Below are 21,813 nucleotides of genomic sequence, written 5' to 3'. Positions count from 1 at the left end.
GTGCTGTACTTCGACAAACATAAACGATAATTTCTGTTGTTACTGAATATGCTGTTTAAAATATAAAGATAAATATGCCTACATTTCTTGGAAATATGAATTTATGTAGGCTATCCCAATAAAATCATCAAACTACAAGTCTTTGCATAAACATTTTCACTATTCTTTAGTAAAATCAATTATATATAAGATGTGGAATGTCAAGCTTAAATGCATCAACCGTTTGACTATCTAACAAGAGGGCTGATATTTTTCCTGTTCAATCTAGGATAAATAAATATACACACCATATGTTGACCAAAAAAAAAATATGAAAGAAACGTAATAGAAAAATTATTGACAAAAATCAAGAATTTAATTTTACTATAGTTCTTAAATACTTTTCTCAAATACTAATATTTACTGCAAACGCCAAATGTGTTAAAGGATTTCTGTTCAAAATTATCCAGCGTGTTTAAAAAAAAAGATAATCGGTAATTTACATATAGTGGAGAGTATTGGCAGAGTGGTTAAAGAAATTGACTACTGAATAGAAGAGCACGAATTTGAATCCCCGGAAAGATTTTGAGCTTTACGACATCCCCGAGTCCCCCAAACTCTCATGAGTACATGACTTCAGTGCCTCATAAATTTATAGGCCTATACGTATCATCGGTATTTCTATGATCACTTGTGCCAGGATTTTAATCTTGTAAGACTAAAATAACCTTTGTAATTCTTCTCGTGAATCTATATCTATATCTATATCTATATATATATATATATATATATATATATATATATATATATATATATATATATTTCGTCTTTCGTCACTCTCTTATTTCTGCGGATAGTCCCCCCCCACGGAAAAACAAGAGGGGGGGGGGAGAACAAGTGATCACAAAATAGCAGGGCCGGACCGATGTGACCAAGATCACTCTTTATTTATTTCTACCTCACATAAAAAAGAGGGGGTGTGGGAAACAAGTAGGCCTAATCTACTCTGTAGTAACTATCGAGGCGACAAAGAGCTCAGGAAAAAAAAGAGGGGGGGGGGAACAAGTATTTTTTTCACCTTTCACTACAGATGGCTGCCTGGTCGTGCGGTTTGCGCGCTGGACTGTCGTTTGGATTTATCGATAGTCCCGGGTTCAAACCCTGCCCGCTCTCATTCCCCTTTGTCCTGCAGGAGTTTTGGACTATCGTCAACTCTAAAGGAACATCCGAAACTTGTAAAACATTTTACAAGAAACACTAAATAGCAGCGCCGGACTTAACCATTGTGACCAAGAAGTCATGGAAAGAGAACAGGTAATCTACTATGTATATTTACAGGTCACTAAATAGCAGGGCCGGACTTAACAATTGTGGGGCCCTATGCGAAACGGATTTCGCGGGCCAAGTTTGGGTAGGGTAGTGAAAATTAAGAGTTTGTATTAGAAAATAAATTCGTCTATGCATTTTATTTATTCTTTACTACTTACAGAATTACTTTACGAGCCTTGCGTGTAGCAAAGTCATACAGTATATCATAATAATTCTGTTTCCTACATAGATCACGCTCAATAGCAAGAATTACCAAATGTTTTAATCTATCTTTGAGAATTGTTGACCTCAAACACTAAATAGCAGCGCCGGACTTAACCATTGTGACCAAGAAGTCATGGAAAGAGAACAGGTAATTACTATGTATATTTACAGGTCACTAAATAGCAGGGCCGGACTTAACAATTGTGGGGCCCTATGCGAAACGGATTTCGCGGGCCAAGTTTGGGTAGGGTAGTGAAAATTAAGAGTTTGTATTAGAAAATAAATTCGTCTATGCATTTTATTTATTCTTTACTACTTACAGAATTACTTTACGAGCCTTGCGTGTAGCAAAGTCATACAGTATATCATAATAATTCTGTTTCCTACATAGATCACGCTCAATAGCAAGAATTACCAAATGTTTCAATCTATCTTTGAGAATTGCTGACCTCAAGTAATTCTTTATTAGTTTGAGGCGCAAGAAGCTTCTTTCACCAGATTACATAATTACGGCTAATGCAAAATGCCGTTTTTATTTATCGTTCGAAGGATTGGCGTTTTCCATATTGAATGACACCCCAAAAAGACAATTTTTGTCTATATATTTCCGTATATTAGGACTTTTCGTATATTTTGCAATTTCGTGAGATTTCCAGGAGCTCCTGGTAAATCGACAGTAAGTTATAAAATGGTTTAATTTAATAAATTATACACCTTGAATTAGCACGGGTCCTATGAAAGTGCGGGGGCCCACTGCGTCGCATAGGTTGCAGTGGCCTAAGGTAGGCCCTGCAAAATAGCGGCGTATGCTACGCCGCCGGTTGACTAGTTAAATATATGTGCAAACATCAGTTACCTAATCAAGATACGTCGTCTTCTCGTTTTCTTTTAACGACCAACTGAAGAGGTTTTGGGGTCAATCGCAGAAACTGTTTTAATACTTGTTTTCTGCAATATAATGCTTAAAAAACATGTATGCAAAATATTTTCTATAACTTTTAATGTGGGTTTTAGGGACACTAAAAGTCCTAGTCTCGTAGCCATTTGAGATGTTTTTCTCACTACATGGGTCCGTGACGTCATATCGTGTAATTTATAGGCTATAGCACTGGCGGATCCAGAACTTTGGAGTGGAGGGGGCGATTTTTTTCCAAACCCTAACCCTAACGCCCAGTAAACCCTAACCCTATGCATAAACGTGCGTACAACATCTATCTATCTATCTATCTATCTATCTATCTATCTATCTATCTATCTATCTATCTATCTATCTATCTATCTATCTATCTATCTATCTATCTATCTATCTATCTATCTATCTATCTATCTATCTATCTATCTATATCTATCTATCTATCTATATCTATATCTATACCTATATATATATATATATATATATATAGAGAGAGAGAGAGAGAGAGAGAGATATTCGATATATGAGATCTATCTATCTATCTATCTATCTATCTATCTATCTATCTATCTATCTATCTATCTATCTATCTATCTATCTATCTATCTATCTATCTATCTATCTATCTATCTATCTATCTATCTATCTAATCTATCTATCTATCTATCTATCTATCTATCTATCTATCTATCTATCTATCTATCTATCTATCTATCTATCTATCTATCTATCTATCTATATCTATCTATCTATCTATCTATATCTATATCTATACCTATATATATATATATATATATATATATATATATATATATATATATATAGAGAGAGAGAGAGAGAGAGAGAGAGATATTCGATATATGAGAATAAAATAAGACTTTCTCAATCTTCGGCAAAAAACAAAAAGAAAAAAACAATCATGTTGAGGCCTTTCTTTTGCAAGCTTGGGGGTCTGGGAAAGCGCTGTAAGTTTACTCAGTGGGGTTCGGGGCGAAGCCCCGACACCCAAAAGCGTTTTCTTACATTTTTCACTGCAGAAACGCATTCTCCTGACATCTACAGCTCATTATTTTTCAGTGGGGTTCGAGGCGAATCCCCGACTCCAAAAGCGTTTTCTTGCATTCTTCACTGCAGAAACGCATTCTCCTGACATCTACAGCTCATTACTTATTAGTGGGGTTCGGGGAGAAGCCTCAACGCTTAAAGCGTTTTTTTGGCATTCTTCACTGCAGTAACGCATTCTCCTCCTGACCTACAGCTCATTATTCATTCTATTATAAAGGACCTTTTGAATAATGTGGAAAAATATTCTAATATGAATTTATAGTCCCTTAATACATTGCAAATACAACCGATTTGTTCTTTGAAAAGATAAGATACCCAACGTATTTAGATTAAGGCTTTGAGGATCGCCGCCGAAAAAAAAAATCCAATTTATAATATTCAATAAAATGTAAGCATAAATTGTGAGTTATAGTCCTAAATTTATTTAACTAGAAAAATATGAGATAGAGTAAAGGTTGGAAAAAGTCGACTAGGAAAAGATTATCTGGCTTTTGAACTCATCTCAACCGTGACTGTTATATTGAAAAATTTCGTTTGAATTATAACTTTTCCAAAGCAAAGTCTTTCTTAAAATAGTTATGATAAATTCATGTGAAATTACACAAACTCTGTCTGGAAAGGGGAAGGGCGGTAAGATAAAGACGATTAATCCTCGCTCCTTTTTATAATTACTGCTAATGATTGCATTTTGCATTAAAGGATACAGGTTGGGCGACTCGATATAAGAATTTACTTTATAGCATATATAAATTATATTAGTGACAGATTTTTTAATTTTGTAATTTCTTACTATAATACAAAAAGAAAAAGTATTGGTTTGTCCGATGGGAGGGGGGGGGGGAAGGTGATTGCATGTATCGCACTTCCACCTGTTTATATTATATAGATATTCGACTAATTTTGTTCACATACTATGATTTCTCCATAAAAGTAGGACCGCCCCCCCCCACTCAAAGGGTTTAGATAGGAAGGGCAGTAGAGGTATTCGCTCCTCCCCTTCCAATCGGCCAAAGATGAACGACATAATATAAAGACCGGTTAAAATACCAATAACAAGTTTTAATCATATAGATATTTAATTGATTCAGTTAGCAAGCTGTGATTTCTGCAAATAAATAGGACCGCCCCCCCCCAATCGAAAGTTTATGGTGGCGGGGGGCGGATTGATGCCATCGCCCCCTCCCGACCCTACCAAATCGGCCAAAATACTAGAAAGGGGGGGGGCGAAATAATCTAAAATAGGTTGAAATATAAATAATTAGTATATATTATTAACATAAGTAATAAATTCGTATACAAATTGTGTGAATTCTATACTAAAATTCGTCCGCCCTCCCCCTTCGGGGGGGGAGGGTCGGCCGAGTGGGGGGGGGGGGGCGATCGCCCCTACCGCCCCCCCCCCCCTGGATCCGCCAGTGGGCTATAGCGGCAAACCTTAACCAGGGGGCGGTTAAAAAATTTTTCCATCGGCTCTACTGTGGATATATCTATCTATCTTCCAGGGATTTAAAAGTGCCGTTGAGCAGGCCTACAACTGAAAAGATTAAGGTGCCGAATAGTGTTGGGGCTAAAACACACCCTTGTTTTACTCCGCTCTTGATTGAGAATGGCCTACACTACTGGCCTAACTGTTAAACTGTACAAAATCAAACAAACTTGTAATTACTAAATTAGGTTATTAGGCCAAATTTTGTTCCCCATGAACTCGTATCAAGCCATTTTAGGAAAAGTCCGATTTTATTTTCATAGGGCTCTAGAATTTCCGATTTTTGCACCAAGGCAAGCATAGTATAATAATCTAAATGACTATAATCAAGTCTACATCTAGCACAGGGTTATTTTTTTAAAAGTCAATATATCTAGATCTAGAATCTATATAACCTATTTAATTTATTTAAAAATTTAAACATGCCTCAAAGAGGTCGTTTAAAACCTGACGATGAACAGAGAGTGCGTGAAAATATAATTATATTGAAAGAAAATATAGATGGTCAACTTTTCTTGGATTTATTTTTTCAAAAAAAAATTATTACCCAAGATGAAAGACTACAGATCAAAGCATTGCCTACTCGTTTGAACCGTGCAGATGCTTTCTTAGATCGACTTTTGGATTCTGGGCCAGGTGATGCTTATGGTTGTTTTATTGAAATTTTGAGACTTAACTATGAAGCAATTGCAAACACTGTCCAACAAGGGATGGTCGGAAGCTCATACTGTAAGTATATATATAAGGATATATATATATTTATATATATATATATATATATATATATATATATATATATATATATATATATATATATATATATTCTACGTTAATTTTAGTATATAGGGCCACCCTACGTACATGTGAAAGGCTACACATTTTTGTTCTCTCTATCGACTCTCATATGGTAGATTCTAGATCAAGAAAATATTTGCATTATTATCACAACTAGCTTTCAAAAGCACTTTAACCAACAGCATTTTACTTTCCACAACTATTAGTGTCAAATAGCTAATTAAGCTGATTAATCTTTTTTTTTTTTTTCATCAGCTTAAAAATTTGAATTTGTTTATGGTGCCCATATAAGTGAAAATAACAAGTTCATATATTTTTCAAAGTAACAGTCTTTTGATTTTTAATGCTCATTTTAATCCCATGTGTGATGACATTCCTGGCAATGGTCAACTGCAATCAGGGCCAGATTTAAGTTAGTGGAGGCACTGGGGCAGAATTTTTGTGGAGGCCCCAATACATTTTTGAAAGCTTTAACTTTAACAAAAATCCACTAATAATACCAAATTTTAGGAGAAAGAAAGAGAGTATTTGTAAATTTAATCTCATTTTCCTTCTTTAAAAAAAATACTTAATACCCAGTATGTATATTTTAATTAAAAAAAATATTTTTGAGTTTTTGGATGGTTAGGTCTGGGTTGACGCACTGCTGTAAACCTGGAGCTGCATTTATATATATATATATATATATATGAGTAGACTACAAGTAGACACTTCTTAACCACTGCACTGTTGCCAACCGTGATATTTAAAGTATTGTTGGTGAAAATGTAAAAAATTCAGAAAAAAAATATCTCTAATTTAGGCCCCTATCTTGTGGAGGCCTGCCCTCACTTAAATTGGCCTAACCTGTAATCATATTAAAAAATGAAGAGAAAATCAACTTTTCAGATCTTAGTAGTGTGGATTCTTATGATTTCAAGTGGAAAATCTCACATCATATCAAATGTACATATTTACATTATAATACATCATTTCTTCAGGTAAAGGCTGGGGATAACTGGGCATTTTGTGAATAATCTACACCAAGAAAGCATTTTATTTCTAATAAGATAATAATTACTACTTGGCTACTTGAAATATCTTTATTTATTACTTGATCTTTTTTTTTCTTATGTAATTTACTAATAATGCTCTTTAAAAAAAAACAAGATTGTAACATCTTATTTAATGTCATGCTAATAATTCAGTGGCTTCCCAAACGTGAATAACACAAGAAAGTTGGGGCAGTTGAGGCTCCACAAGTGATCCTAGGTGACTAAAAATCTTGTTTAAAATAGTCTTGTCATGGATTGTAAGTCTCATTCTTGAGTAACAATGGTTGAAAAAAGCAACAACAAACATTTTAATTAAATTTATGCTTACTTTTTTTCCTTCAGATTCCTGGTTTGAAAACAGTGACAATTTCAGCAGTGTCAGAAGAGATCATAAACTAAAAGCAGCAGACATATCCCAGTTGGCAGAATGTTTTCAAGTTAATTGGCCAGTAATTTTCTTAAGATTACAATTTTCAAGCTGTCTTATTGAGCAAGAGTATGTTAGAAATCCACAAGATAAGAGAGCTGTCATTGTTAACTTGATGAAAAAGAGAGATATAACATTAAAAACACTTGTGGAGACTCTTCGAAAAGTTGAAGATGATCACTCAGCAATCTTTGATTGGAAGACTTTAGAAAAGTTTGTTGCAAAGTTGCCCTTATAGACCAGTGGCTTTGCTTAAAACTACACCAGTCTTTAATTATCTCTACCCATTTTTGTTTTTGAAGAATCTGTAGACATTGATATGAAAAAGGCTTTGTTTTCAATTTTAAGCACAATAAAATATATTGTTAGTTAGTTTGATTTGAATTTCATAAATGATCTAATTATTTTTTTACATACTTCTAATTGATAATGAAAAGGAGATATTATAATTCTAAATAAAAATTCTAAATCATAATGAGTACTAACTGAAAAATCTTTCTTTATGAAGCATATTTTTAGGTTCTACAGTAAATTAGAATTCACATTTACCTGAGTGTGCTTAAATATAGATTGACAATTTTAATGCTCAAAATAGGTACAAAATGTATTCTCAAATTAAGATGCATATTTTAAACACATTTTGTACAATAAAAAAAAGAATGGTTTAAGTTACACACAGAAGCTATTATTTTATCATTTACCTTTGTAACTCTGATTTCACTAATGTATTCATTGTGTTTAAATATGTTCATTTGATTTATAAAGGAAATATGCAGATTGTATGCATAATTTGTGTGTAAATGATAATAATGATAATGTATTAATTAATGTAAGGTATTTGTCAATTCAATCTAGGTGTGATTTAGTGTGTAAAATAATGTAGAATGACTACAATGTTTTTTGTTTGTGTGGGTTTAGCTGAGACCAATTGTTATAGAAGGCCTCAACCCTGACCTGACTTCATAACCTGTGAGCAGTTTATACCAATAGCTTGTTGCCATGCCACAGGTCTAAAAAATAACTATGTTCTGCTGGTGTGGACAGTATAGAAGCACTTATTACAATTTGACAGTTGGACAGTATAGAAGTCTTTATTACCATTCAACAATTGTGCTGAGTCAAACACTTATCCCGCATGGGAGGATGATGTAACAGAGGCTCCCCATAATTGCTAAAAAGATCAACTCGGAAGCCATTTTGCCCTCTCAGGCATAGAGGAAAGTAGATGGCAGCAGATGGCCTCTGTAAGGGACACACATTTGAACCCATCTAAAGGAAAGCCCTTATGGATGACAGACGTTGAAGACAAAAACAAAATTTAAAAAGACCACCAGCGGACAGAAGCTTTGTCTGCAATTAGTTTTTTTTTAATCTATCTTTTACTTCCTTTATGTAACTTCTTAATTGGATTTACCTTTTCTCTTTATTTGTTGTAATTTAATGACATTTGTAAAGCCAACTTTTTTTTAAAATTGTGAATTTTAGTATTATACATGAAAGAGTACTTAAAATATATAGACCTTCATCTCAAGTGGATTTTTATCATGTGGCTTCTGAAGAATGTGTTTAAGCTCTGATTGTTCTGATAGGATTTTAATTTTTAGACATTCATTAGGAGTCTTTCCAGATGTAATGGGTAACTGACATTTTGTTTGAAAAGTAATTCATTGTGCCATCCCTTTGATACCCTTGTCAAACATTGGCCTCAGAAATAAAAAAAGTGGATTTAAAATCAAATTATCTCTGATTAATAATAATTTAGTGATTTAATGTAAAATTCTTGAGTAGTCACTAGTACAGGTTTAATAAAGACTGCCTGTTCTAATACTTTCCATAGTTGATGCATACTAATAGCATTGCAGTTCAAATCTCACCACTACCTTCATATTTAATAACAGGTCAGTTATTAATTTCTTTTCTTATATTATACAGACCTTACTTCAAAATAGAAGCTGATTATGTCCTATATGTCATGCATCTAGTCATGCATGTTAACCAATGACTTAAATTCTACCAAGGCACTAGTTTTCCTGGCTGGCTAAGGCATAGCTGAACCATGAGTAACAATATATTATATAGTTAACATATGACAGTCCTGAAAATGGTAGTTTAACTGGAAAGTTCTTCATAAACTTAACCAAAATATTCAAAAATACTAAATTGTAATTATTGAAGCAACCTTAAACAAAACATCAGAGGACTTCTATCTCATCTTATTGTTAGAAGAAGTCACTTAGTCACTAAACATAAATTTATTGCAGTATATAAACTATATATATTTAGGATATTCCTTCAGATTCTCACTATAAATTACACCGTAGCCCAAACCTCCCGCAGGACAACAGGGGATGGCAGCAGCCAGGGTTCCAACCTGGGACTTTGACAGTACAAAGCGCATACCACATGACCAGGCCGGTGGAAATAATGATTGTAGGAATTCAGACCAACTACATTCTAATATATGAGCAATCTAAATATTGTTTTTATTTTAAATTAATATACTGATGTATACCCAGTATACTGATGTATGCAAACGCGATATGTAGCTTTTCAAAATTAACTTCAACAGTTGGGAAACTGAGTTACTGGTTAAATCCAGATGGAGAGCAAGCATAAAGGAAGGGTCCCAGATTGCAGATGGCGTACACACCAGAAGTAGAAGGAAGGTTGAAAGTGCTACAAAATCTGGTGATTACATATGCCAAAGTTGTGAGAGCAGTTGTGTTTTAAGGCTTGACCTCTTTAGTCACATGATAAGTTGCAAAGGAAAAATATTGTCTCTCAAGATGTAAATTGCCACAGAATCCAAACCTCCTGCAGGATGGTGGTGGGCAAGGTTTTGAGCCCATACAATAGAGACCACAGTCCAGAGCACATATCACATATGTCCATGCCTATTCATTTTTTTTCATATCCCTTTAAATTCAATTTTAATTTCTATGTGCCAAAAAAAGTTTATTTTAGTGGTAGAAAAGAGATTCCATAGTAAATATGTAGCTTTAAGTGATGACATTTAAGTATAAAAACATGGATATATGCCATGGGTAGGATGTAATAATCTTCTTTTTTGAAAGAATGCCTGTAATATAAGATACAATTTTTACTGGTTACCGTGTAATTTTTTTTCTTTAAAAAAAAAAAAAAAAAAAAAAAAGATGCTGTATAGGCCAAATGAAAAGTGGGATAATGACAAACTAAGCATTTTTATAAATATTCAAGAACATTTTTTTTTAGAAAATTGAATGTTTGGGTACACAAAACAACATTTTTCAAAACTCTGCTATTTATTTATGACTATTTTATTTACAACATCTATCCTTTTGAAATATACATATTTCAAAGTTATTAAATTAGTAATCCAATAGGCCTACTTAAAAAAGTGGTAAGCCATAATAAGAAAATATATTTGGTTAAAAAAAGCAACTCATAATTTTTTTTATTAACATTATAAACATATTTTAGCAATATGTCAATGATGAAAATGAGATACTTTAGAAACTTCAAAGGAATTAGAAATAAGAACATGAAAATCTCCTCCCTTCCCCTATTTACCTGCTATATATAAAAACATACATTGGCTTTCTTTACAATGTAGAACAGTACATTCTTAAAATTATAAAAGCCTAAATTAGTTAAATAATTATAATAAATTTACAGGTTTTACCTAATAAACTTTAAGTCTGTATAACACAAAATGAACACTTATATACAAATATGCCAGAGGTCACCAGATAAAGCAAGGTCTTTAGTTCATAATAAATATTTAAAAGATTATACATGTTCTTTTGCTGCGTAAAAAAACAGTGACCCATATTGTAACAATTTGTCATGAAATAAAAAAAAATATCTTGCATAAGTATCATACATGCTTGAACACAGTGTTTTATCAATACAACTTGTAAAAAATGGTTTTAGTCTTTGAATGTGGCTGATGCACTTTTCAATCCTTCAATCCTGAAAAATAAAAGAGTGCTTCCTAATAATCCGCTTACTTTTTTACTGTACGAAACTGAAAAGGTGATCTTTCAAACCTTGGGACGTATGGGGTAGATGATATTAAAATTATCTTTTTCTATTGTCAACATGCAGTTAATGAGGGTATCATGTGGCCAGCACAATGACCAACCACCTTTGGTTCTCCAATGTATATCAGATATCCAATAGAATTGGGTGGACTCAGAGACTTCCCAAACTATTGAAGCTCAAAATATCAGGATTTGAACTTGAGACCACTTGGTTAAGAAGCCAAGCACCGTAGCACTCAGCCAAAAAGACCCCCATCAAACTAAATGTTTATATCTTACATACTGGTATTTTTATAAGAAAAATCTTTCATATCTCAGCTAATTTAGAAAGATGATACCGGTACACTAAAGTAACTTACTGATTGTAACTTTTTTTTTTCGTTACTAATTTTTTTCTAAAATTGTATATTTACTTTATTTTACTAACTGTAATTTACTATTTCAAACAATCACACACTAACACACATATACTATATGTCAGTGCAAAAAAAATAAATTCTTACGCCTCCAGTTTAAAAGTATCCAAATTGATTCTGTCTTCATCAAAACCAGGTGGAGTTGGATTATAATCTTTAGCACCAAGTGTCAGCATAGCTTTTTTTTCAGAAAGAGAAAGGTACATACAAATATAACTCAAGTTAAAGAACCAATGCTATATATATAAAACAAATGTTTTACATGTTTCGGATGTTCCTTCAGAGTTGAAGATAGTGTACTTCCTAGTCCAAACCTCATGCATGCATAACATTGCTGGGTTATATTAGGTCAGTTACAAAAAATGTTTGTATAGATATTATTTTCTGATTTAAGTTCATAGACCTTATTTTTCTACTTTGCTTTGATACAGATGACCATAAGCAGGTTGTTTAAAAAATTACCCTATTCAAAGTAAAAGCATATGAAGTGAAACATCAATTTATAAGGTTATTTTGTGACAAGAAGATGGCTGCTTTGTTGTGCAGTATGCACCCTTATAGACTGTTGTGCAGTGGTCTCGATGGTCCCAGGTTTATACCCTGCCTGCTGACATCCCCTGTCGTCCTGCGAGAGGTTTGTAGGCCAACTAGGAAGTAGATTATCTTCAAATCTGAAGAAGCATCCAAAACTTGTCAAACAAACTAACAGTTTTTGTTTTTTTAAAAAGGCCGTTTAAAGATTAAATCCTAGTAAATCCAGCCCAAACTCCTTAGATAGGCAAATGAGAATTTGACCTGAATCCTATTAGGGTATTTTAGTAAATTTTACTTTTTTCTGCTGTCATTGGTTAGTAAGTATGGTTAGAAATTGATCAAACACTTAAATTTACCAATCAAATATCAGAAATTCATTACAAATGTTTAATTCCCAGACATTTACAACAACAAAAATCTCACCCTACACATAATTTGTACTAGTTATTTAGTACCAAAAGTAAAGTTCCCCTTTCAGACCGTGTGGTCTATAGAGCAGATGATGTAAAGCTCACCTATGTCTGACCTATGGTTAACGAGGGTGTCATGTGGCCAGCACAACGACCAACCGCCTGTACTTTTCCCCAACTAATGTCAGGTACTTATTAGAGCTGGGTGTATTCAGAAGCGCCCAAAGATCCCAAAATTAAAAATCCCAATCTTCACCAGGATTTGAACTTCGGACCCGGTGCAGAAGCCAAGCGCTTTACCACTCAGCCACTGAGTTATTTAGTACGTTTCACAAATTCTTCAATTTATTATAAATAAATAATTTTTAAATATCTGACTTTATACAGAAATTGATTTACTACTTCATTTTTTTTATAGTTTTAAAATAGAAAACAATTCTAACCTTCTTCATACTGTTTTAATGTGATATATCCTCGGCCAGTGGGATCAAGCATTCCGAAAACTGACTTAATGTTTGTCTCATCAAAAAGACATGGATAATTAGATTTTGTAGATCTAGACATCTGAAGTTTTTCCAGTGTTTCAATCAAAAATGTTTTTGGTTTTTCTGTATGAAAGTTATAAAAGAAGTCCAAAATCATAAACATCCACTGCAAAATATTCATATTTTCAATATTGTAACTAATTATAGATGCATAGGATGGCTGCCTGGTCATGTGATATGCTTGCTGGACCATCATTTGGTCATCTCGATGATCCTGAGTTCACTGCCAATCCCCCCTGTCATTTTACAATCATACCTTTCAAAAGAAAAAAAATGTGTTTGCACCACCATTTCCTGTTCTAGTCTGGAGGAGTGCTGTAAGCTCCCTCAGAGTTGTGTGTATGTGTATATGGTGTGTTTGGGAAGGGTTAAAATGTAATTAAAAAAAAAAGAAACTAAAGGACATACAATTACAACATAAAATTCAATTTTTTTCTTTGCATATATTTTTACAATAGGTTTAAAATTCCAATTTTCAGAATGAATGTCCATTGAAACTAGTCTTAGTTGTTGTTTTTTTTAAACGTGTTTCATAGATCTTTTTAAAGAATTTTGTATACAAGTGTTTAGAATTCTAAGCTTCAGAAATTCATTATCATGGCATCTACAACACTTTTTTTCTCATAGTAAAGCACATGTATAAAAAGGTTAAATTAAAAAGGGGTTGGATGGGTCAATACAAATGTACAATTAAGCCTGATAAAGAAGATGGCAGCACTGGCAAATATATGAGGTACCTCTGAGGTCAATAAAACAAACATACATCTTCAAGGGCATGATATAATCATCTTTTTTGTTAAGTAAGATGTCTTGACTGTTTTTTTTTTATTATGTAAAAGTCATCATCATATTGATATCCTACTACAGTCAGGAGAAATTAGACACTCCAACAAAAGAAAGTCAAGAAGAATCCCATTAAGGGAAACATTTTAAATTGTCATTTTCAAAACGTTTGGAGTCGAAATTGTTGCAGATACCTGTCATGAAAATAATATTCAATTTTTAGGAACTACTTCAAAGATGAAACAAACTCTTACTTAAAATATTTTAATTTTTGAATAATTAGTGATAATGTCACTTTACTTGTTTAACATTGAAATATGAATTTATAACTACAATAAAAATAATAGAAAATTAAATTTATATGCCATAACTCTCCTCCCTTGTTTGGATGTCGTGCCCCCCATGTCAGGAGGTCTAAGGGGCTGTGCCACATAGTTTGAGAAAAACTGTTTTATGCTTATCATAGTAACCAGTGATTTTTTTAAAAATAGATGCCGGTACTCAGTGATGGATTAACTACTAATAAATTAATAATAAACGTTAAAATACAAGAAAAGTGATAATTTATTCCCCACATTGAAAAAAGGTGCAGGTACACCATACCGGCGTGTACAGTCACAAAATAAACACTGATAGTAACACAGAATCTTATTCCATGTGAACTTTTTGCTCATTAAATGATATTTTAATAATAGCTTATTATCAATTCCATGTACATTATCATATGACATAAATACACTTTTATAAGTAGGCCCTATAGAGGTTATTGTGGATAATGGTCTATACTCAATAGCAAAATAATTTTAAATACAAAAGTGTAGGATGAGATTAAAAAAAACTATCATGTTTCATGTTTGATAGTAAAATTTAATTGTCTCTGTCTAGTATTATATAACTGTGCTCAACCCAATGTGGAATTTCAATATCTTAAGATTGTAAATGTTGATTATCACAATAATGTTTTGTATTAATGGGATTTAAATACAAATGGCTATTTATAGGGTTTTGTTTTTAACCTAAATTAACTTGCTTAATAAACTTCTTAAATGCTAATTAAAACTGCATTTGATTGCATATCTGATAGGTTTTATGTTATTGTCAGCATTTAAAAAAAAGGTTAATCATGATTTTCCAGATTCACTCAAATCAGTGACCTAGTATTTATTTTTTAAAACTGTTTTCAACATTAAAAAAAGCTGAGAAAAAAATGAAAGCACCATTGTAAAGAAATAGTGATGTTGGTCATGTCATTTGCCTGTATTGTATCACTACTTCCAGTAACAAGGTTACTCTTTACAGGCTTTACACAATGCATACAAAGTGCTGGGCAGAACTATTTGACCAGACTTCTATTAGTAAATGCAGCCAAAATCACAAGTCATATATTTAAGATTTTGAAATGCAATTTTTAGACATTTAAAAAAATATGTTTCAACTTCTACATGTAATACAAAAATAAATTTAGTGCCACAGGAAATCTCCTTTTTAAGTTTAGTTAGTGAATTATTTTACTTATTACAGTGTTGGATTGCTTCTAATGGATTCAAGATCAAATGTAATTTGTTTGTTATCTTTGACTTACTAATTAAATTTTAGGGGGAGCTGATGGATACATAAAATGCTTAATTGATAAGTTTAATTCATTTTCAAATAAAAAAAAATTGAAGTTGCAGCCATTCTCTTAAATCTCTCAAATGTTATTGATTTATTTACCATATTTTAGATTTAGAATTTCCCAGGTAAAAAAAATGGTTTACCAAAAAATGAACTGAAGAATAAATACAATGCTTACAATGCAGCTTCCTCTGTAAAACACTTATATTGTGATACTAATTTAGTTGATTCATAGATGTGATCAAATCAAACAAGCTACTTAAAGCCATTACACAAACTACAGAATATATATTTATGCATGTTAATCAGTGACTTAAACACTGCGAAGTTTTTGGTTTTCAAAGCTGTACAGTATAAGGCAACTCATCCCAAGAAGAATTTTTAAATAGCTGGAATTCATATAGCCAATTCTGCTATTGTCCTTTATACTTTCCAAAGTAAATTTAATAAAAGTGTATAACTTCTCTACTACTAAATTACTAGATGTAAAAGGATATATTCTAGATCTATATAAACAGTAGTAGGCCTACATTTGTTTAAAATAATTTTTAACAATTATTATTATAATGTAGGTTTTATTATAATGTTCAACATGTTGTCAGTTTAATTTTTTTTTTATCAAACTGCCAAACTGAATCTTAAGTCGATTCTGAATGCTAGATGATCTAGATCTCAATCCTGAAATTTAACATTTTCAAGTTCATTCTCTAGATAAATCTTTTAAAATCCTTTAATTTTAATAAGTAAATAGGCCTATAATTTAGATATATAATTATAAAAATAACTTTATGGTTATGCCATTAATACCATTATTATATGAAATTATATAATTATAAACAATTATAATAATTAGTGTATCTCACTCAGTATTTATAATTACTTTTTATTACTATTATAACATAAACTAGATCTATAACTATTATAATAATACCAAATTATACTATAATTATAAATAATTATTATAATAATATTACTAATTTTATAAGTATTATTAGTTACATTTAGTAGATCATAGACTAGTGTGTGACATGTCATAGTAGACTTACTTAAGTCGACTTAACTTAAGTAGATCTATCATTTATTCAATATTAATTATTATCGTAGAACTTTTATAAAGCAATATTTTATTATTTTTAATGTATATAAACCTGGTCTAGTATATATGAGCTGTGCTGTCAAATTGTTGAAAAGTTCCATGATCCGATGCCTTTTTAAATAATTATTAGCATCGTCACTTCGAAGTTTTACTTTGTCGTGAGACATTTTCAAGCGAAGAGCAGTTGTTATGGTATTCAGTGCGGTACGTATTTTATAAGTACTTTAAATATAAAAAAGAAATCTACTCTAGATCTAGATTCTATAGCTACATAAAAATAAATATTACAAAAACATTAATAATATTGATGCAAAAAATCTATTGTTTAATTATAGATCTAGAGATTTAAAAATATAATTTTTAGACAAGATTAGATTTTTAATAAAAATCTATATAGGTCTGTGATACACACATAGACCTAGTAGATTTAGTAAATCTGCAATGTTTTCTACTAGAAGTCTATATAAAAATAGTAACACTTAGTTTCACAAAGGTAGTATATTTTAAAATGGATAATTGATATAGATTTAAATGTATAATCTATATTTATTCATTTTTTATCATGTTAAATTAAATTATTTAATTATTGTCTTAGCGCTTAGGCCATCAATCAACAATGTCGTAAAACTTCGTACAACGAGTGTACGGTTTCGTATTGATAGCATTTTTACCAGTATTAAAACATGGCAGCCCTCTGTTGTTATTTATATTGGTGAGTTTCTAGATCTAGTACTTCTACTTGGTATAGATATAGACTAGAGTATAGAGTAATACTAATAGACTAGATTGTAGAGCTACTAATGCTCAGCGTTGAATGAAAACCACTGTTTAGTAGATAGCATTAGGGCCTAAGCGGTAAGTAACTAAGTTTATAACTTTATATCGAATGCATTTTATTTTTATCAAATTAAATTAAAATTTTAAATAAACATTTTTAGAGTCGACGATTAGACGTCTGGCTAAATGTAGACTGACGATTATTATTAAATATTATTATATATTTTTTATAAATTATAAATTTTAATTTATAGATCTACACTCTATTACTATAATAACACTGTAGTAGTCAAGTCTGTAGTACACTTGCAGACTAGTTCAACTTGTTGAGACTACAGTGTCTTCAGTGACTTCAGAGACTAGAACTACAACTACTATTGCCAATACTATTGCTATTCAACTAGATCTATCATCTAGAATTAGTACAATTACTAGTCTAAAATAGTCTAGATATAGATTATAGTAGATTTATTTATCTAGATGGTGTATACTTTCTCTCTCTCTCTCTCTCTATATATATATATATATATTATATGTATTATATATATAGAAGAAGAAAGCACCTGGTTTCACTGGTTGCATGTGACTTCAGACCAAGACAGCTGGAGGTCACTATAAAGGCTTCGGGATACACATTGAGACCAGAAAATCTGCTGCTGAGAACAGACGAAGACAACCAAAAGAAAATCTTAATTGACCACGGGTGGACAATGATTATCATTATGCTTGCCCTGGAGGCTTGATGTGGCAAAATGTGTAGGTCACAACTGAGGCTGCGTAGCCATGGGAAATACTGCATTCTTCAGCCTTTTAAATTTTTTTTCAATAGAGTCATAGTAGACTGTATTTAAATTATTATTATACTTATACTACTTAGATCTCAATGCAGTATTATGAGTATAGGCTTGTGGCCTACTACCTTGTCTTCAAGTCTAATTCCACAGATTATCATTTATAAAGGAGTGCAGTATGTATTTCTTGTGGCTACACAGTTTCTGCAAAAGAGCTGACAGCTCAGCAACAAAAAGCTAGCTAGAAGAAGAAGAAGAAGTGGCTACACAGTCCTAGCTGTAATCTACATATTTTTTCCAGCTGTCATGTTCAGCTGGATAAGGATATGTGTCATGCCCAGCATAGCTTTCAAATTATAAGCAGTTCATTTACATTGTTCTTACCAGCTTCACAAGAACATTGATGTTTGTTGGAGGGTCTTGCCTATGTATGCCCTAAATGGAGTGCAATCATTTTTGATGAAATCGTTTCAAGAATTCTTAGTTTATTTCTAGATATTACCCATGTTTTAGATCCATATACTATAGAAGAATTGAGACAACCATGGCTTGGTAGACACTGAGCTTTGTAGGCAGGTGAAGCAATTTATTCCGCTCACTTGAAGGCATCCAGACAGTTATCAACTTCTCTTGAAAGCGGTGCATCATTGGAATACCTAAATATATATATATATATATGTAAAGTGGTATACCACATTGAGGGGGTGTCTTTGGCACTGAGTAGATTTTATTGGGTGACTTCTGAAAAATGATTTCTGTTTTTTTCTAACGTTTATAATTAAACCAGAAGTAGTGGCAGCATATATATATATATGCAAATTTGTTAACAGCGAGCTAGAGCTCATGTTCAGTGTGGAGATACTGACCACTACTGACCAGTTTGCATCTTACATAATTTTGTATGCAAATAAACATGAAAATGCACTGGTACAATTTTTTGAGTATTTATTGTTCGTGAGCCTATTAAATAGGACTTGTGCAAAGATCTTTCCTACTTCTGACAGAATAGTTAAGCCTTGATAGTTGAAGCAGTTAGACTTGGCACCTTTTTTATATAGAAATATAATACTAATAATCTCATCTGTCCCTTGATTTTTGCTGGGTGCTGTGACAATTCGCATAACAAAATCCCTGCATAATAATAATAATAAATAATAGACTGTTTAGATCTATAATTATTATATATTAAGACTCTACTAGATCTTGTACTAGCTTAAGTAACTTCTCTGTCAGCTAGGTCAGAGGCTTGGTTTATGGTAATTTAAATCACTCCACTATTGTAGGTATAGATTTAGATGTAGAAATTCATATTATCATGAAATCTCCTTATTGGTGAGTTATTTAAACAAATCAAACATAGCAATAGGGTTTATTAAAAGAAATTAGTACTAAGTAAACAAGAATATAAAACTAAAATGCTATTAACCTTGGTTAGACTGTTTGCGGACCCCCCCCCCCCCCCCCCCCCCCATCAACGCAAGAAACAAAAAAAAAATTAGAACAGATGCAAAATAGAGCATGAGATTTATAACAAACAAATATTCAGGGGCCTGGGGTATTTACTTTATCTTTTGAACTTTTAAAACTGGAACATTGCTAATTTGCATACTTTCAGATCAGCAAGTTTTCAACTATGGCTTCCTCAATCACACACAAAACAGTGTTTATCTTGGATAGAAGTCCATTCTTTGCTCAGTCCTGTAACCAACCTATTGAGTATGACACATTAAAGTCCAAAGGTTCTGGAGTGATTCCTGCTGCCCCCATTTACAAATCTCTTTGGACATGCAATGTGGAGGGGGTCCAGGAATATTTAAGGATAGTGTTTGATATTTACCCCAAAGATAGACATGTAAGTATTTGTAGTTTCAATAACTTATAATAAATTCTTGATGGAATAAAAAAAAGAGTTTAAACTTGCAACCATAAAATTAAATTAAATTGTAATATATGAGACATCTCTTATAACAGGTACATTTTTAATTAAATAGTCTTATAGAAATATGAAGGTAATATTTTGTAGATAAAAATTGTAATGATTTTATTAAGAAAAGAAATTAGTAAAGAAAATTAGTCACAAATGATACAATTAATTCATAAATACAACTGAAAAAAAGAATGTTGTAATTTTTATTTGTTTCTAAATGTTGTGTAAACTATGATTATAGTGTAAATTATGCAATTCAAAGACATAATAAAAAAAAATCTAATTGGCTTAAACCAGTGATGCTCAAACTAATTTGACCTGCGGGCCATTTTAACTTTCGACGCGCGTCACGGGCCACATCAACAAAAAGGTAAAAAAACAAAAATGAAATCAAAATTCACCTGAAACGATTTAAAACTATTGGATCTAGTACTTAACATTAATTTAATGGGATATTTAAAGTATATCATTTTTTACGCATCTAAAAATGGCTTCATTTCTCTACTTAAAATGTGAGCAACATTTTAGTTAACTTTACCACTAATTTATTTTCTTGTCTCTTTTTGGTAAATATTCCCATAGACCCTCCAATCTCTTGGCATAGTTTAACCAATCTTTTATACGCGGCTCAAACCAAGAAGGCCTTCATATTTGTTCTATAATACCGCTGTAATATGTTGTTGTTTCTGAAACAGTCAGACTTTCTTTACAAAACAATTATGTTGACTTATGTTCCACAAAAAAGATCCATTCACTTTTCCTGGTAGACTCTACATTCAGAGTTCCAGTTCATAAACTCATAAAGTCACACTTGTTAAAGGTCATGATACCAATCCATCAGAGAAAAAGCGAGAGCACTAACGAAGGTAAAGATACTGTTATAACTCTGCCAAGTGCACCGCCATCTAAGCTAGAAGGTGCGCACTGTGATAAACTAGACTAAAAAGGATGTCAACATTAGGAAGAGAAGAAAACGATTTCCGCCCAAGTTGAGGGCCAATATGGAGAACCTGTGCCTAAGATAGATATTGTTTTGTGTACCTGTGATGTCGTGTAAATAAACATATATGTGCCTCGTTGAGTTGCCTCACTTCGGTTATTACAATACATTTTCAACTTTTTTTTGAAGGGGGGAGGATTTTATACATTTTGTGCTGACGTTTCGGCGGGCCGGATCTAACCACGTCCGGCCCGCAGGCTGTACTTTGGGCATCACTGGCTTAAACTGATATGTTTAATGTAAAAACTATTGTACAATTGTTATACTTTCTAATAGAAAGTTTCTATCTTCTAGACATATTGCACTGCAGTCTTCTTTCTAATCAAAAAAATTATATAGTCTTGTTCACAGTATGACACAACTCTCAGTAAACAGTAGTTATACAGAAAAGGGACACCATTTCTTTCTGTTTTCTAAAGGCTGCAACTTCTCTGTCTGTTGAAATATTAAGCCAAATATCCTAAACCCTACAGTGTGGTGTAAATTCATTTCTTATAGTGTCTGACTTGCCTTCCTGTCATATACTTTCTGAAATTCTTTTCTCTGTGTCAGAAGACAAGACATCAGATGGATATTTTCATTTAATTGTCTTCACCCATCCTTTAGCCTGAACTTGGTCTCTCAAGGCACCATTAGGACATTTTTGTGTGTGTCCTACATTGT

At 32.2% G+C, this 21,813-nt stretch overlaps 3 protein-coding genes across 5 annotated transcripts in view; 2 read left to right on the top strand and 1 right to left on the bottom strand.

The window, feature by feature from the left end:
• The first annotated feature begins 5,254 nt into the window (after positions 1–5,254).
• On the top strand, positions 5,255–8,763 carry LOC106052594 (uncharacterized). The gene is made up of 2 exons (XM_013208013.2): positions 5,255–5,705; positions 7,148–8,763. The coding sequence occupies exons 1-2, from the start codon at positions 5,399–5,401 to the stop codon at positions 7,468–7,470; spliced, it is 630 nt and encodes a 209-aa protein (XP_013063467.2). The 5' UTR covers positions 5,255–5,398; the 3' UTR covers positions 7,471–8,763.
• A 1,732-nt stretch (positions 8,764–10,495) lies between these two features.
• Positions 10,496–16,865, bottom strand: LOC106052605 (EF-hand calcium-binding domain-containing protein 10-like). The gene is made up of 4 exons (XM_013208023.2): positions 16,708–16,865; positions 13,061–13,225; positions 11,761–11,851; positions 10,496–11,186 (listed from the first exon to the last, which is right to left on the bottom strand). The coding sequence occupies exons 1-4, from the start codon at positions 16,820–16,822 to the stop codon at positions 11,144–11,146; spliced, it is 414 nt and encodes a 137-aa protein (XP_013063477.1). The 5' UTR covers positions 16,823–16,865; the 3' UTR covers positions 10,496–11,143.
• A 202-nt stretch (positions 16,866–17,067) lies between these two features.
• The window catches only part of LOC106052640 (integrator complex subunit 13-like), a 190,973-nt gene continuing 186,227 nt past the window's right edge, over positions 17,068–21,813 (top strand). The window contains exons 1-2 of one of the 3 annotated variants that reach the window (XM_056025586.1): positions 17,068–17,148; positions 19,839–20,075. In XM_056025586.1, coding sequence (XP_055881561.1) covers positions 19,857–20,075 — 219 coding nt within the window. In that variant the 5' untranslated portion in view covers positions 17,068–17,148; positions 19,839–19,856. Of the gene's footprint in view, positions 17,149–17,232; positions 17,511–19,838; positions 20,076–21,813 lie in introns of those variants that run through there. The other 2 variants (XM_056025585.1, XM_056025584.1) reach the window with 2 other exon arrangements.

This window comes from Biomphalaria glabrata, chromosome 4, assembly GCF_947242115.1.
Source record: "Biomphalaria glabrata chromosome 4, xgBioGlab47.1, whole genome shotgun sequence".
In the NCBI taxonomy this organism is placed as follows: domain Eukaryota; kingdom Metazoa; phylum Mollusca; class Gastropoda; family Planorbidae; genus Biomphalaria; species Biomphalaria glabrata.
This window is presented reverse-complemented; position numbering and strand designations above follow the sequence as displayed.